Raw genomic sequence first — 12,927 nt, forward strand, 5'->3', positions numbered from 1 at the left:
TCTTGAGACAAGGAAAATAAAACATGCCAAACTTATGGGATGTAAAAAAAATTTTTTTAACCCAATTATAAGAGAAATTTATAGCAATAAATGCCTACATTAAGAGAAGAAGCTGAATGGTTCTATGAAGACCTACAAGACCTTTTAGAACTAACACCCCGAAAAGATGTCCTTTTCATTATAGGGGACTGGAATGCAAAAGTAGGAAGTCAGCAGGCAAATTTGGCCTTGGAGTACAGAATGAAGCAGGGCAAAGGCTAATAGAGTTTTGCCAAGAAAATGCACTGGTCATAGCAAACACCTTCTTCCAGCAACACAAGAGAAGACTACACATGGACATCACCAGATGGTCAACACCGAAATCAGATATTCTTCGCAGCCGAAGTTGTAGAAGCTCTATACAGTCAGTAAAAACAAGACTGGGAGCTGACTGTGGTTCAGATCATGAACTCCTTATTGCCAAATTCAGTCCCTTGGACTGCAAAGAGATCCAACCAGTCCATCATAAAGGGGATCGGTCCTGGGTGTTCATTGGAAGGACTGACGTTGAAGCTGAAACTCCAGTACTTTGGCCACCCGATGCAAAGAGCTGAGTCATTTGAAAAGACCATGATGCTGGGAAAGATTGAGGGCAGGAGGAGAAGGGGGCGACAGGATGAGATGGCTGGATGGCATCACTGACTCAATGGACATGAGTTTGGGTAAACTCCAGGAGTTGGTAATGGACAGGGAGGCCTGGCGTGCTGTAGTTCATGGGGTCCCAAAGATTTGGACACAACTGAGCAACTGAACTGAAGAGAAGAGAACAATCTCAAACAGCCTAATTTTAAGCCTCAAGGAATTAGAAAAAAAGAAAAATAATCTAAACCTATAATTATCAAAGGGGGAAGGAAACAAATATTAGAGCAGAAATAAAAATTAGAAAATAAACAGTTGAAAAAAAGCAATAAAGAGTTGACTTAAAACTAAAAAAATAAAAATTAAAAAAGGAGAAATGTTTATCCAGACTAACCAAAGAAGGAAAAAGGACTCAAACAAAATTCTAAATGCAAGTGGAGATATTACAGCTAATACTATAGAAAGACAAAGGATTATAAGAGACTAGTATGAACAATTATTTGCCAACATATTGGATAAGCTAGAAAAAACGTAACTTCCTAGTGAACATGCAATCTACCAAGACTAAACCATGATGCAATAGAAAATCTGAATGGACAAAAAGAGTAAGGAGTTTAAATCAGCAATCAAAACCTCCCAACAAAGATTACCCATGACCTGGTGGCTTCCCTGGTGTATTATACCACACACACACACACACACACACACACACACACGAATTAATTTCAGTTCTTTTCAAACTCGGTCAAAAAGTTGAGGAGCTCATACTTCCAAACTTGTTTTACGAGGCCTGAAAACAAAGCCAGACAAGGAAACTACAAGAAAAGAAAAATACAGGCCTGTATCCCTGATAAGTATAGATACAAAAACTCTCAACAAGATAGTAGCAAACCAAACACAGCAGCAATTTAATTATATCATCCTTTCAAGCGATGAAGAAAAAGCATTTGACAAAATTCAACACCTCTTTCATGATAAAAATTCTCAAAATAGTTGATGTAGAGGAAACATACCTCAACATAGCCAGAACAGTTAGACAAGAAAATGAAACAAAAGGCAACCAAATCCAAAAGAAGTAAAATTGTTACTATAATATTTTTAATATCCACTCAAAGCCATCTATAGGTTCAGTACAATCCCTATCCAAACTCCCATGGTATTTTTCACAGAAATAGATAAAACAATTCTAAAATCTTAACGGGACTACAAATGACTCCAAATAGCCAAAGAAATCTTAAGAAAGAAGAGCGAAGGTTGGGGCAACACACTTCCTGATTTCCCACTATACTGTAAAGCTGTAATAATAAAACCAGTAACATCACTTGCCTTTCTCTGATGTAGTCCTTCATTTTTGTGAGTAAATCCACCGTAAGATTTGTGGAAAAGCTGAAAGGGGGCAAAACTATTGAGATTTTACTTCTGTCTTCAAACCTAATTGGTAGTTTGGGTGGAAATAAAATTCTAGGTTAGAAATTATTTTCCAGACTTGGAAGGCATTGCTCTATTGTTCTCTGTTTTCATTATTGCTCTTAAAAAATGTGATGTTATTATTCCAGATTCTTTGTATGTTACTGGTTTCTTTTCTGGAAACTTTTATGATCTCATCTTTAGTTCTGATGTTCTTTTACTGTAATTTAAGTGATGTGGTGTGGTCTAGTTTGATTATTCCATATGCTCTTTGAGTCTAGAAACTTACATCTTTCCATTATGGGAAATTTCTTATTTTATTTGTTTAATAATTTCCTTCCCCCTGTATTCTCTGTTCTGTCTTTGAAGAAACTTGACTGAATCTGTACCTCCCGTTTCATCCTCCAGGTTTTATATCTGTTACCTCTTGTCTTCCATCTGTTTATTTTCTGGTAGATTTCCTCAACTTTAGATTTAACTTGTCTATTGAACTTCTTATGCCTACTGTCATTTTTCACTTAACTATAGCAATTAGATAAATGCCTTTTCCTCTTCTCTGAATATTTCCTTTTTTAAATATAACCTTCTGCTTTTGTTTCAGATGTACTATGTTTTCTATATCTCTCCGAGAGCAGTAATTATGGTGTTGGGAGTTATTTTGCTCTCTTTTTAATTGTCCTTTCCGATATTGTCTTTTTTTTTCCTGGCTGTGCTGAGTCTTCGTCATGGTGCATGGGCTTTCTCTAGTCGTGGTGCAAGGGCTTCTTGTTGAGGCGCGTGTGCTCAGTAGCGGTGGCATGTGGGCATAGGTGCTCCGTGGCACGTGGGATCTTAGTTCCCTGACCAGGGATCAATCACTCTCCCCTGCATTGGAAAGCAGATTTTTAACTACTGAACCACCAAGGAAGTCCCAACATTGTCTGGTTTTTTTAGCATTTGTCCTCTGCCTTTTCCCTGCTCCATTTGTGAGAGGCTTAGTATGTCATGCGAAATACCAGGCTGGATGAATCACAAGCTGGAATCAAGATTGCTGGGAGAAATATCAACAACCTCAGATAGGCACATGGTACTCTACTGACAGAAAGAGAAGAGAAACTAAAAAGCCTCTTGCTGAGGGTGAAAGAGGAGAGTGAAAAAGCTGTCTTGAATCTCAGCATTAAAAAAACTAAGATCATGGCATCTGGTGCCATCACTTCATGGCAAATAGAAGAGGAAAAGTGGAAACAATGACAGATTTTCTTTTCTTGGGCTCCAGAATCTCTGTGAACAATGACTGCAGCCATGAAATAAAAAGACATTTGCTCCTTGGAAGGAAAGCTGTGCAGACCTGGTCAGCGTGTTAAAAAGCAGAGACATCACTTTACCGACAACGATCAGTATATTCAGAGCTATGGTTTTTGCAGTAGCATTGTACAAGTGTGAGAGTTGGACCCTAAAGAAGGCTGAGCACCGAAGAATTGGTGCTTTTGAACTGTGGTGCTGGAGAAGACTCTTGAGAGTCCCTTGGACTGCAGGAAGATCAGACCAGTCCATCCTAATGGAAATCAGTCCTGAATATTCATTGGAAGGACTGATGCTGAAGTTGAAACTCCAGTGCTTTGGCAACCTGATGCGAAGAGCCAACTCATTGGAAAAGACCCTGCTGCTGGGAAAGTTGAAGGCAAAAGGAGAAGGGGACAGCAGAAAATGAGAGAGATAGCAACACCAATGTAATGGACATGGATTTGAGCAAACTCCAGGAGATAGTGGAAGACGGAGGAGCCTGGTTCACTGCAGTCCATGGTGTTGTGAAGAGTTGGACACAGCTTAATAACTGAACAACAACAGAAACAGTTCCTCACTTGGTGATCCTCAAGTGTCAGCTTACTCAGCAGGGAAGAATTGAGAAGCTACTGGGAAGCTTTGTGTGCTGCTGCTGCTAAGTCGCTTCAGTTGTGTCCAACTCTGTGCGACCCCATGGGCTGCAGCCCACCAGGCTCCTCCATCCATGGGATTTTCCAGGCAAGAGTACTGGAGTGGGGTGCCATCGCCTTCTCCAGTGTGCATAGGCAGGGGTCATTAATTGCTTGGTGGATCTTGAAGCAGATGATGAGCAGGAACCCTGTTGTTTCATTGAGGAACCATCCCTAATTTATCAGAATCTGTAGGCCCTTCGGTTTGAGCCTCTTAGTTTCCTGAAAGAGAATCTTCCAGGGGTATAAGCATGAGTGTCTGTGTTCGAAGCCAGTTAGGAGCAGAGATCTGGAGCTATTACTCTTGAGTATAACACTTTAATGAAATCCCATCTTTTCAGCCGTGCCTGGGGTTCTGGAGTCCAGAAACTCTCTACTTCAATATCTCCTGAGAATAACCTTCCTGTTGCTGTGGTGGTAAAGAAATCATCAGCCTATGCTGGCTGGGGGAGAGTTTGTTGCAGATTAAATGGTTCTATACAGACTTATAACTCAGACTCTTCTTAGTCACACTTCACCTTATAATCTTTAAGAAGTTCTTCGGACCTCCAATTCCTGAGCCTTTTTAGTGTTCTTCAGTAATAACAGCGATAATAATATTAATAGCTAATTTCTGAATTCACTTTGTGTATATTAATAACTCATTTAATCCTGTGAAGTAAGTACTACTAGTGTCTCTCTTATATAGGAAATTGGAGGCCAAACCTTTGTCCAAAGTGTCATAGCAGGAACATGGTAGATTCAGAATTTGAATCAGACCAGTCTGTCTTCTCTCCAACACTACCTTGCCGAGCACACTGGTTTGCTTCCTACTGGTCATCCCATTTCTGCAAGCAGTTAGGTTTCTCTGCTTTGCTTAATCAGTTGCTTCTAGTCCACTGACTTTATTCCTTCCAAACTTTTGATGGTGTTTTTTTATGCTTCATGTTCTCTCCCACCCTCTTTGTCTCTGTTTTTATACCTATTGTTATTGCTTTACTGTCATTCGGTGATTAGAGATGTTTGTGTTCAGTCCATATTTTTAACTGAAATTTCTCCAAGTTCTTAATACTTTCTCTGTTCCATGCATTGTTCCGTTGGTTCGTTGTTGTTCTTGTTGTTTTTCCTAACAACTCCATGACTTACATATTCTCCATTATTCCCAGGTTGCCGGACCGGTGAAGCAAGATTAACCAAAGGATTTAATCTAGCTGCCCGGTTCATCATTCATACGGTGGGACCTAAATACAAGAGCCGCTATCGCACTGCCGCTGAGAGTTCCCTGTACAGCTGCTACAGGAACGTACTCCAGCTGGCAAAGTACGCCTAACTCAATTCCTAGATATAGCATGCCATATATTGTTAAAGGCCCTGTTTTCAAATGAAACCTAGCTTTGAAAGTCAAATTTTGAGAAATTTAGACAATTTAGGAGGACCCTGAAAGCAGAATTCATCATCTTCTCAAACTCGACAGAATGAAAGGAATGGATTTAGGCAACTTGAGAATTTAACCTGTTCCCATTTCACTTAGTTCGCATTTTACTCAGAATGTATTCCCTCCAAATGGTGCGGTTAAGTTATATATTAATATAATTATTACATAGTGCAGTTGGGTTAACTATGGCAGGTTTGTTGAAGGGACAGGGAAGGAGAAATAAAGCTGCATTTTCTACTTAGTTATTCCGAAGGTTTGTAGTATAATTTTTGTGTTTTCTGTTTGATTGCAGAGAGCAGTCCATGTCTTCTGTTGGATTCTGTGTCATCAACTCTGCAAAACGGGGTTACCCTTTAGAGGATGCAACACACATAGCTCTTCGTAAGTAATGCTGGAGAAACTGTATAAATTAGCATAACATTTCCTCAGTGGGATTGGGGATGCTGTACATAAATTGAATTTAAAAAGAAAAGCTTTTTATCACTAGTTAAACAGTTATAGCTAAAGAAGGTTGTTGATTAACTGATCATGGCACCCTGGAGGGAAGTTTGTATTGACAGGTTGCAGAGCTCTCAGTTTACTTTCTAGGTTTGACATTTTAATCCATTTGAATAAAGGCTTAGAAAAGTTACCTATTAAATTTGAAAAATGATACCAAGCTGAGACACATTTGGTATTCAAATCATAATTCAGGATAATCTTAGCAGATTGGAACAATGATGTCAAAACAGATTTTATAATATCAGATTGATATAGCACTTTTCAGTTTAAACAGTAGCTTTCACATGTGCTATTTAAATATAAAACCCTGCATTTAGGTTTTTAAAAGACTAGACTCAATCTTTATGAGTCAGAATGTCATATATGTTATGTGAAAATATGATACTCTAGGGAGTCCCTGATCTTACTGTCTTATACAGGTTCAGACCACATCTCGAGTTTTGTACATAGTTCTCCATGTCCTATCTCCTGAGACTGACAAATTGGAGGGCAAACAGTTTGAAACATTAGTGCTATTTCTCCTAAAGAAGAGCATGCTCTTAGCATGCATGGTACCCAGATATCTCAAGGAGTCTCATGTGGACTTATTCTGTGTGACATTTTTAGAGCAGTAGTTCTAACCTTTTGGGAAGTCGTCATAAACTACAATGAGCACCTGATGAAAGAAAGCTGGGGACCCTTTCCCAGAGGAATGTACATACATAGGACATTTACATGCTCTTTCAGGAAGTTCACACATCCTTGTAAGATTGTAGGTAAGACGTTCAACTTTACAAGATAGGTCTAAGACCAAGTGACAAGGAAGATTTGGTCCCACCTGAGATGGACTATCTGCAATAGAAATTCACTGTATTTTAAGTGAATTTTTTGTCATTTAGAATGTTCACGCCGAAGTTAAATGATCATTTTATTTGGGAAGGATACTATACGAGATCATTTTCCAACCCCTTTTCTATTTCTGGAATTTAAAGATGGGAAGCTGGAAGTCTTACATTTACCAAAAAATTACAAAAGTGTGTGAATGTATGAAATTATTATTGCTATTACTAAGTTATATGTCTAGAATTTAGAGACAGAGCATATTCAATCTTAAATGTATTTAATGATTAGTTATTTTGAAAATAGAATTCTTCTTATGCAAGGATTTTATGTAAATTTATATATTTTATATAAATTTATATAATTTTTATATTTTATATTGTATACTATAAAATATACAGCTTATATACATTATACTTACGTTAACCTTCTTGAGGAGCAGAGATCTTTTCTTATCATCTGTGTATTTCTAGTACTTTACAAATGGTCCTTGCCGAAGAAATATGTATCTTAAAAAGGGATAAAGAAATTCCATTTTATTTCTTCCATCAACCCTGAGCTTTAAATAGTATAGTATCTGTTTTACAAATAAAGAGGCTCAGAAATTTATCATGTTCTTAGAGTTATGCGGACTTGGAACATATAGCCGGGCCTTCTGACTCCCAAGTCTAGTAACCTGTGTATTATACTACATAATTCATTATGCTTCAGTTAGGACTGCTTTGGTGGGAAACTACTATGTTATGGCTAGCCTGTATGTATTCTGAGTGATCCCGTACCAAAGCAAAGTTCCTGCCTCTATATAATTCTTCCTGGCAAGGCTTTTAGCAGCTTTCAACTGTCTCTGGTTTCACTTAACCTGTGCCCCGTATCTCATAGCTTGAGTTAGGCCTTTTGTGTCTCCATTTTTTAGTGAAATAATCATATGGATTAGAATTTAAAGAGAGGCACCATTATTTTGTAGAAAAGGCTCTGAAAAATGACTAAAGACTACTGGTTTTTGGTCCCAGTTCTACTAATCTAATTCTAGCTCTGTGGCCCCCAGGAAAATTACTTGATACAGTACCATAAAGGAGTCAGCTTTGAACAGTAATTGTAGAAATAGCAGATAAAGATAAAAAATAGGCATAAGGGACTTTGGTGAAACAATTTCCAGAAATTTAATTAGCACAAAGGAAATGTAAAGCTTTAAGATAAGCAGGTTAACTTGTATTTTAGAAGACCTATTTGACTTATTACACCTTAAATATAATAGCAAAACTATACCATTTCATTAAAAAATATATACACACACACAAACCCAACTGTGCCTTTGCCCATATGCTTTCTGAGTATCTGGGAAATAAATGGCCTTTAGGCTTTTATAGCATATATGGGCCAAAAACAAATCTAAGGATGTGACTCTTAAGTCCTTAGTTCTAAAAGCTGTCTCACTTATTAAACTATCATTGAAATTTATTTCATCTGAAGTCTAAGTAATATCTTCTTGATAGTTGTACCAAGGCTCTTTATCTTTTTATTTTTCCTTAGTTCATGTGCAGTTTAGTTTTTCTCCAGAAGAAACCTTAAAGAACCATCTGCGTTTAGGTAAATTTATCAGGTTATTTACTCATTCAACAGAAGTCTGAGTGACTGCTGTGTTCTAAGCTGTGCTGTGTGGTAGAGAATACAATGGTGAGGAAAAAAAGGCAATGATGTTGTCTTTACTGTGTTCCCAGGTTGGAAATTTTAATGTCCTACATGTCATTCTCACCTGTTGTGAATGGTGAAAGTGCAAGTCGCTCAGTTGTGTCCAACTCTTTGCAACCCCATAAACTATATAGTATATGGAATTCTCCAGCCAGAGTACTTGAATAAGTAGCCTTTCCCTTCTCCAGGGGATCTTCCCAACCCAGGGATCGAACCCAGGTCCACCCATATTTCAGGCAGATTCTTTACCTGCTGAGCTACAAGGGAATCCCAAGAATGCTGGAGTAGGTAGCCTATCCCTTCTCTAGCGGATCTTCCTGACCCAGGAATGGAACCGGGGTCTCCCGTTGAACAGTTTTTACTAGAAGTTAGGCACATGGCATTCTGATTGGGTGTAGAGTACTAAAACTACGTAGCCATGATAGCACTCTTTTTTTTTTTTTTCTCCTTTTTGCAGAATTACTTTTCCGAATGAACTCTGCTGTTGAAAGAATTCAATTTGGTTACTAGTGAGTGTTGTATTTTGTCTTCCAAAGGAAATCTCACAGTTTTATGCTGGGAAACTATTGTGTGTAAACTTTAAAACTTGGTGTCAAAGTGAATAGGATGGAAGAAATTCTTTTTTAAATTTTTTTTAAATTATTAAAGCAGAACAGAGGGAGAGATGAGAAATTTGTCACCTGATGGAGAGAGAATTAGGAAGCTTTGTTCAGTCATTCAAAAAATGAGTCTTTTCTGTTAGGTTCTCAAGGTACATTAGTGAACAAGGCAGGCTGTGCTACATCGATAACCAGAGCCATAAAATGTTCATTCAGTTATTAGTTATTTTTGAACGATTGCTTGCCATAGTCCTAAGGCGTGGTAGGCCTTAGTAATATTAATGTTAAGTTTCCTTGACATTCAGAAAGCTCAGAGTCTAGCTATAAACTGCTGTGAGAAGTTCACACAAGGAGGGCTGTTCAGACAATTATAGGGGTAACATAAGGAAGGATGGCGTTATCTACAAAGGAAATGGTCTTTGACTGGTAGTGAGAAATGAGCAGGCGTTCACTGAGAGAGGGTCATGGTGGATAAAGGGTATTCTAGTCAAAGGTGACCATGAACGCAGAGGCAGGGGAACATCACAGCAAGTGGCATATTCTGAGTCCAGCAAAGAAGCCAGTGGCTGAAGCATATGCTGCAGTTGGGAATAGAACTAAGGGGTGGAGGTGGAAGGGTGGTTAGTGGTCAGTGTGGAGAGCCATGCTGGGGCCTTTGGACCTTAACCTATAAGCAGTGTGGAGCCATCAAAAATATTTAGCAAGGTGGGTAACATAAGATAACTTAGGGGCAACAGTGAATATGTAGGCTTGGAAAACAGAAACAAGAAAGCAGTTGAGAGCTTGTTGCCAAAGTTTTTGTAAGCATTGAGAGCCTGAGAGCAGCTGGAAGAGAGCAGGAATGACTGTTAGAAATATTAGCAATAGAATTTAAAGTGCATGGTAACCCATTGAAAGTACAGGATGAAGGAAGGAGTGAAGGAAAAGTCAAAAAAATTCAGGATTCTAGCTTACGTGAAGGGCTGGATGTTGCTGTATAACTGAAATGAGGAGTGCAGTTAAGGAGCAGCAGTGTGGGGAGAAGTGGAAGTCAGGTCTGGACCTGTTATGACCAGGTTTGGACATGTTGAGTTTGAGGTCTTGGTGGGGAGTAGGGATTTCAGGGTTTTTTAGTTCATTAAACAGAGTATAGAGAACAAACATGGATACCAAGGAGGAAATAGTGGTGGTGGGGGGATATAAAGGGATGAATTGGGAAATTGGTATTGACATATATACACCACTATGTATGAAGCAGGGCAAAGGCTAATAGTTCTGCCAAGAGAACGCACTGGTCATAGCAAACACCCTCTTCCAACAACACAAGAGAAGACTCTACACATGGACATCACCAGATGATCGACACCAAAATCAGATTGATTATATTCTTTGCAGCCATAGATGGAGAAGCTCTATACAGTCAGCAAAAACAAGACTGGGAGATGACTGTGGCTTGGATCATGAACTCCTTATTGCCAAATTCAGACTGAAATTGAAGAAAGTAGGGAAAACCACTAGACCATTCAGGTATGACCTAAATCAAATCTTTAATGATTATACAGTGGAAGTGAGAAATAGATTTAAGGGACTAGATCTGATAGACAGAGTGCCTGATGAACTATGGATGGTGGTTTGTGGCATTGTACAGGAGACAGGAATCAAGACCATCGCCAAGAAAAAGAAATGCAGAAAAGCAAAATGGCTGTCTGAGGAGGCCTACAAATAGCTGTGAAACGACAGGAAGCAAAAAGCAAAGGAGAAAAGGAAAGATATTCCTATTTGAATACAGAGTTCCAAAGAATAGCAAGGAGAGGTAAGAAAGCCTTCCTCAGCAATCAATGCAAAGAAATATGGAAAACAATAGAATGGGAAAGACTAGAGATCTCTTCAAGAAAATCAGAGATACCAAGGGAACATTTCATGCAAAGATGGGCTCAATAAAGGACAGAAATGCCATGGACCTAACAGAAGCAGAACATATTAAGAAGAGGTGGCAAGAATACACAGAAGAACTGTACAAAAAAGATCTTCATGACCCAGATAATCACAATGGTGTGATCACTCACCTAGAGCCAGACATCCTGGAATGTGAAGTCAAGTGGGCCTTAGAAATCATCACTACGAACAAAGCTAGTGGAGGTGATGGAATTCCAGTTGAGCTATTTCAAATCCTGAAAGATGATGCTGTGAAAGTGCTGCACTCAATATGCCCAACAAATTTGGAAAACTCAGCAGTGGCCACAGGACTGGAAAAGGTCAGTTTGCATTCCAATTCCAAAGAAAAGCAATGCCAAAGAATGCTCACACTACCACACAATTGCACTCATCTCACATGCTAGTAAAGTAATGCTCAAAATTCTGCAAGCCAGGCTTCAGCAATATGTGAAGCGTGAACTTCCAGATGTTCAAGCTGGTTTTAGAAAAGGCAGAGGAACCAGAGATCAAATTGCTAACATCCGCTGGATCACGAGAAAGCAAGAGAGTTCCAGAAAAGCATCTATTTCTGCTTTATTGATTATGCCAAAGCCTTTGACTGTGTGGATCACAATAAACTGTAGAAAATTCTTCAAGAGATGGGAATACCAGACCACCCGACCTGCCTCTTGAGAAACCTGTATACAGGTCAGGAAACAACAGTTAGAACTGGACATGGAACAAGAGACTGGTTCCAAATAGGAAAAGGAGTACGTCAAGGCTGTATATTGTCACCCTGCTTATTCAACTTCTATGCAGAGTACATCATGAGAAACGCTGAGCTAGAGGAAGTACAAGCTGGAATCACGATTGCTGGGAGAAATATCAGTAACTTCAGATATGCAGATGACACCACCCTTATGGCAGAAAGTGAAGAAGAACTACAGAGCCTCTTGATGAAAGTGAAAGAGGAGAGTGAAAAAGTTGGCTTAAAGCTCAACATTCAGAAAACTAAGATCATGGCATCCAGTCACATCACTTCATGGCAGATAGATGAGGAAATGGTGGAAACAGTATCAGACTATGTCAGACTATTTTTCTGGGCTCCAAAATCACTGCAGATGGCGATTGCCGCCATGAAATTAAAAGATGCTTACTCCTTGGAAGGAAAGTTATGACCAACCTAGACAGCATATTCAAAAGCAGAGACATTACTTTGTCAACAAAGGTCTGTCTAGTCAAGGCTATGGTTTTTCCAGTGGTCATGTATGGATGTGAGAGTTGGACTGTGAAGAAAGCTGAGTGCCGAAGAATTGATGCTTTTGAACTGTGGTGTTGGAGAAGACTCTTGAGAGTCCCTTGGACTGCAAGGAGATCCAGCCAGTCCATCCTAAAGGAGACCAATCCTGGGTGTTCATTGGAAGGACTGATGTTGAGGCTGAAATTCCAATAATTTGGCCACCTGATGCAAGAGCTGTCTCACTGGAAAAGACCCTGATGCTGGGAAAGATTGAGGGCAGGAGGAGAACGGGATGACAGAGGATGAGATGGCTGGATGGCATCATTGACTCAATGGACATGTGTTTGGGTGGACTACAGGAGTTGGTGATGGACAGGGAGACCTGGCATGCTGCAGTTCATGGTGTCGCAAAGAGTTGGACACGACTGAGCGACTGAACTGAACTGATGTATGAAATAGATAACTAATGAGAACCTACTGTATAACACTGTACTCAGTGCTCTGTGGTGACCTAAATGAGAAGGAAACCAACAAAATAAGGGATTTGTATATACATATGGCAGATTCAGTTTACTGTACAGCAGAAACTGACATGACAGTGTAAAGCAACTATGCTCCAATTTAAAAAAGAAAACAATATAAAAGTTTGGGAGCCATCAGCATTTGGAGTACTATCTAACCATCAAATTAAGTGAGCTCAAGAGAATGTATATATATAAAGAAAACAAAAAATGTGGAGGACAGAACCTGGAGAGGACAACATATTTCAAAGTTGGGATGTGAGCATGTAGAAAG

The 12,927-nt window shown here is 39.2% G+C and overlaps 1 protein-coding gene across 2 annotated transcripts in view; it reads left to right on the plus strand.

Moving 5' to 3' along the window:
- GDAP2 (ganglioside induced differentiation associated protein 2) overlaps positions 1–12,927 on the plus strand; it is a 65,862-nt gene that overhangs the window by 16,713 nt on the left and 36,222 nt on the right. For both annotated transcript variants that reach the window (XM_068965251.1, XM_068965252.1), the window contains exons 4-5: positions 5,123–5,276; positions 5,684–5,772. In XM_068965251.1, coding sequence (XP_068821352.1) covers positions 5,123–5,276; positions 5,684–5,772 — 243 coding nt within the window. The remainder of the gene's footprint in view (positions 1–5,122; positions 5,277–5,683; positions 5,773–12,927) is intronic.

This window comes from Capricornis sumatraensis, chromosome 2 (genome assembly GCF_032405125.1).
Source record: "Capricornis sumatraensis isolate serow.1 chromosome 2, serow.2, whole genome shotgun sequence".
NCBI lineage: Eukaryota > Metazoa > Chordata > Mammalia > Artiodactyla > Bovidae > Capricornis > Capricornis sumatraensis.